The sequence below is a fragment of the Harpegnathos saltator genome, unplaced genomic scaffold (assembly GCF_003227715.2).
Source record: "Harpegnathos saltator strain DR-91 unplaced genomic scaffold, Hsal_v8.6 scaffold207, whole genome shotgun sequence".
NCBI classification, from domain to species: domain Eukaryota; kingdom Metazoa; phylum Arthropoda; class Insecta; order Hymenoptera; family Formicidae; genus Harpegnathos; species Harpegnathos saltator.
In genome coordinates, this window is record NW_020229992.1 from 24,318 (window position 1) to 27,500 (window position 3,183).

The 3,183-nt window shown below is 46.4% G+C and overlaps 1 protein-coding gene across 8 annotated transcripts in view; it reads right to left on the minus strand.

Annotated features, from left to right (window-relative positions):
* Nucleotides 1-257: 257 nt before the first annotated feature.
* Nucleotides 258-3,183, minus strand: part of NfI (Nuclear factor I) — a 34,199-nt gene continuing 31,273 nt past the window's right edge. For 7 of the 8 annotated variants that reach the window (XM_025298130.1, XM_025298129.1, XM_025298125.1 and 4 more), the window contains 4 exons: nt 2,499-2,686; nt 1,943-2,302; nt 1,530-1,827; nt 258-1,464 (listed from right to left, as the gene is read on the minus strand). In XM_025298130.1, coding sequence (XP_025153915.1) covers nt 1,130-1,464; nt 1,530-1,827; nt 1,943-2,302; nt 2,499-2,686 — 1,181 coding nt within the window. In that variant the 3' untranslated portion in view covers nt 258-1,129. The remainder of the gene's footprint in view (nt 1,465-1,529; nt 1,828-1,942; nt 2,303-2,498; nt 2,687-3,183) is intronic. The other variant, XM_011152346.3, reaches the window with a different exon arrangement.

The window sequence follows — 3,183 nt, forward strand, 5'->3', positions numbered from 1 at the left end:
GATTAAGACGACGATTGAAGTAACATTTCACCGAGCTCTACAATGTGCGTGCAATTGTACGTGTTGTAACAAATGTTAAAAAGCTGCTGAGGAAGAGAAGGGGGAGAGAGAGAGAGAGAGAGAGAGAGAGAGAGCGAGCGAGAGAGAGAGAGAGAGAGAGAGAGCGAGAGAGAGAGCGAGAGAGAGAGAGAGAGAGAGAGAGAGAGAGAGAGAGAGAGAGAGAGAGAGAGAGAGAGAGAGAGAGAGAGGAGGGGAAGGGGATGGGCAAGGGGAAGAGAGGAGAGAGGGTAAAGGAGAGATAGACAGAAGGGGGACGGAGGGGGAGAAAGGGGAGGGGCGTAGGGGAGAAAGGGGGGAGAAAGAAAGAGAGAGAGAGAGAGAGAGAGAGAATTGAGGCGTGAGAAAAAGTAGGATAGGAAGAGGGGATAAAGGAACAGAATGAGAGGAAACTAGTCTAGACGTTAATCGTAAACTGTGAATCGCATTTCGCGAGAGCTCGTGTAATAAAAATACCATTTACGTAATTGACAACAGAGAAATCAAATGCTATCACATATTAATCACATGACGGAACTTGTAGCGCGTGAGACTATACGTATCAATTTTTGCTGGAATTGTGACGTTTCGTCTAAATACGTTACATTATATATTTTGAACATTGTTCCGTTTCGTTACGTACGGTATCGTAAGTAGAAAATTTTCTTTTATCGAGCACGATAAGGCATGCACGGCGACGTTATCTTATGGCTATTCCAAGCGTCGCAAGTTCTATCGCGATAAATTATACTATAGAACTATATAATTGGTTAGATTAGATTCTCGTGTATAATATATGAAATTTTCTCTCTCCCTGTGTATAATATAGAGCGATACATTTCAATAAATACGAATGAAACAGACTTTTTCTTTCCTCGATTACATTCCCTGGAGAGCATTCTTATTCTCGCTTCATAGTAAACTAAGATCGAACTCTCAGATATTCCATTCTCCGCAAGTTTAAATCACGTAACTGTATACGAGGCATAGCTTCCCGACGATTACTCGCTTCAGGTATAACGCGAAGTGCCGAACCCGACGAACACGGCGAGTTCGCGAGTCTCTCGAGATCTTCCGTTCTCAGACTCCACTGTCACGGAGGAGATTTAGGTCCGCCAGATTTATCTGGCATTACTTGCTGCTGCTGCTGTTGCGAAGACGGTTGTTGCTGCTGTTGCGACTGTGGCTGTTGCTGCTGCTGCTGCTGCTGCTGCTGCTGTTGCTGCTGCTGCTGCTGGTGTTGCTGCTGCTGCTGTTGCTGTTGTTGTTGTTGCTGCTGCTGCTGTTGCTGTTGGTGCTGTTGTTGTTGTTGATGTTGTTGATGATGATGCGATGTAGGATCTGTGTTTACTCCGAGTTCGTTGCCTATTAGATTACCATTGCCATTTTTATCTACACCACTCGTATGCACCGGGTGGTAGTATCGTTCTGAAAAGATAAAATTATTTTAAACAGACAATGACACACACACACATACACACACACACACACACCACACACGATCTCGCCGCTCAATTGGTACAATCGGTAAGGGCAAACAAGACGTTCAGCTTCACCTTCCTCCATGGTAGCCGAGGGCTCGCTGGTAGTTCCAGCGATGATGGGCCCGATCATGTTGTAATCGTCTTCCAGATTGATAAACGGCGCGGTGTTCCAACGTGGCGGAACATTAGAGACTGGCCTCTGAGCGGTAACAGGCCTCGTAACCGAGACAGGGGATGAAAATAGAGACAAGTTAGTCGGCGAAATTACTCCGGACATCGAGCCAATGGTCGGATACGTGAAAATTTGCTAAAAATTCAAAAATCGAATCGATAATTGTTTGACGCGAAATTGATCAAGATCGCGATAAACGACAGCCACGCGATAAAGACAGGAACGAGAGAAAGGAGATCGATGAGCTAACCTGTCCGGGTTGCGAGTGAAAGTGAGCGAATGTATATTCTCTACTGGTGTGCGGAGTAACGAGAATTCTGGTGGGACTCTTCCGTCCGGTAGGTTCGACAGAATTCTGGCAAGCGGAACTGACCAAACCGACCGCCGCCGCGGCGGTCATCTGTTCCTGATTAGAACCTAGCTCGGCTGGATCAGTAGGCGATGTGGAGGACGTTGGTGGTGAGCTGGCAGTTGACGCCGTTAGCTCACCCGTCGATCTTATTATCGCCACCGGTCTAGCCATAGGAGCGGGAGGCGGCGGCGGTAACATCGAACTCGGATAATACTGCGAGAACTTCTGTATACCAGTACGTGACCCGGTCAGCTGCGTCTAAAAGTAAGGTTCGACAAGTTGTGTAAGTTCACTGTCGACGACCGGAGAATAGATGGATATAGAGGTCCTACGGACGTAACCGATGAAACACTCGATATCGATGTACGCGATGCGCGCGATGAACGCCTTCTCACGCTCTCGACGTGCGTCGTACGTGTCGTAAATATCATCCGAACAACAATCCGTAAACTACCTGCGGTAGCTGTTGAGTGTTCTCAGCTTCTTGACAGACAAACGTCACGAAATCCGAAAGAGTGTCGTGACCATTTTCGGGATATTTTACTACTCCTGCAGATCCGGGATGCTCCGGCTGATAGTAAGCGAGTCCAGACATGCCTTGACCAGCGGCACCGGTTAATCCTTCGTGAGGCGAATGCAACCCTGAAACACAATCCCCAATGATCATCCGGTCTGATTAGCGATCTCGATGTCACGACCAACCACCCCCTTAACTTAACTTAGCCGTTCTTGCCTTACCTTCGCGAACAAAAGAGATCGTTTTGCTTAATACTTTGTTTCCTCTGCATTCCTCTCCTGCTTTAACCGCGTTACGTAAGTAATCTCGAAATGCAATCTCGAAACTGGACGAAACATTTGCGTTCTCGCGTATTTATCATTTGTACCTTATTGTGGAATCTTGAAGATAAAAAACGTTGCTGTCTCTCAATATCTACCGACAAATGATCTACGCTACCTCGAAATTATTAGCCACTAACGCGACTGCATCCATCATCTGTACAATACGAAGCACGAGTACTTGTTACTTCGTCCGATTCACCTTGTGTTTCTTGCTACAAACAAATTTCTTTCATTTAGCCTTTATCGCGCTTTAATTTAGCCTTATCTTCGATCGACAATGCTTCGATCCATTAATGGAT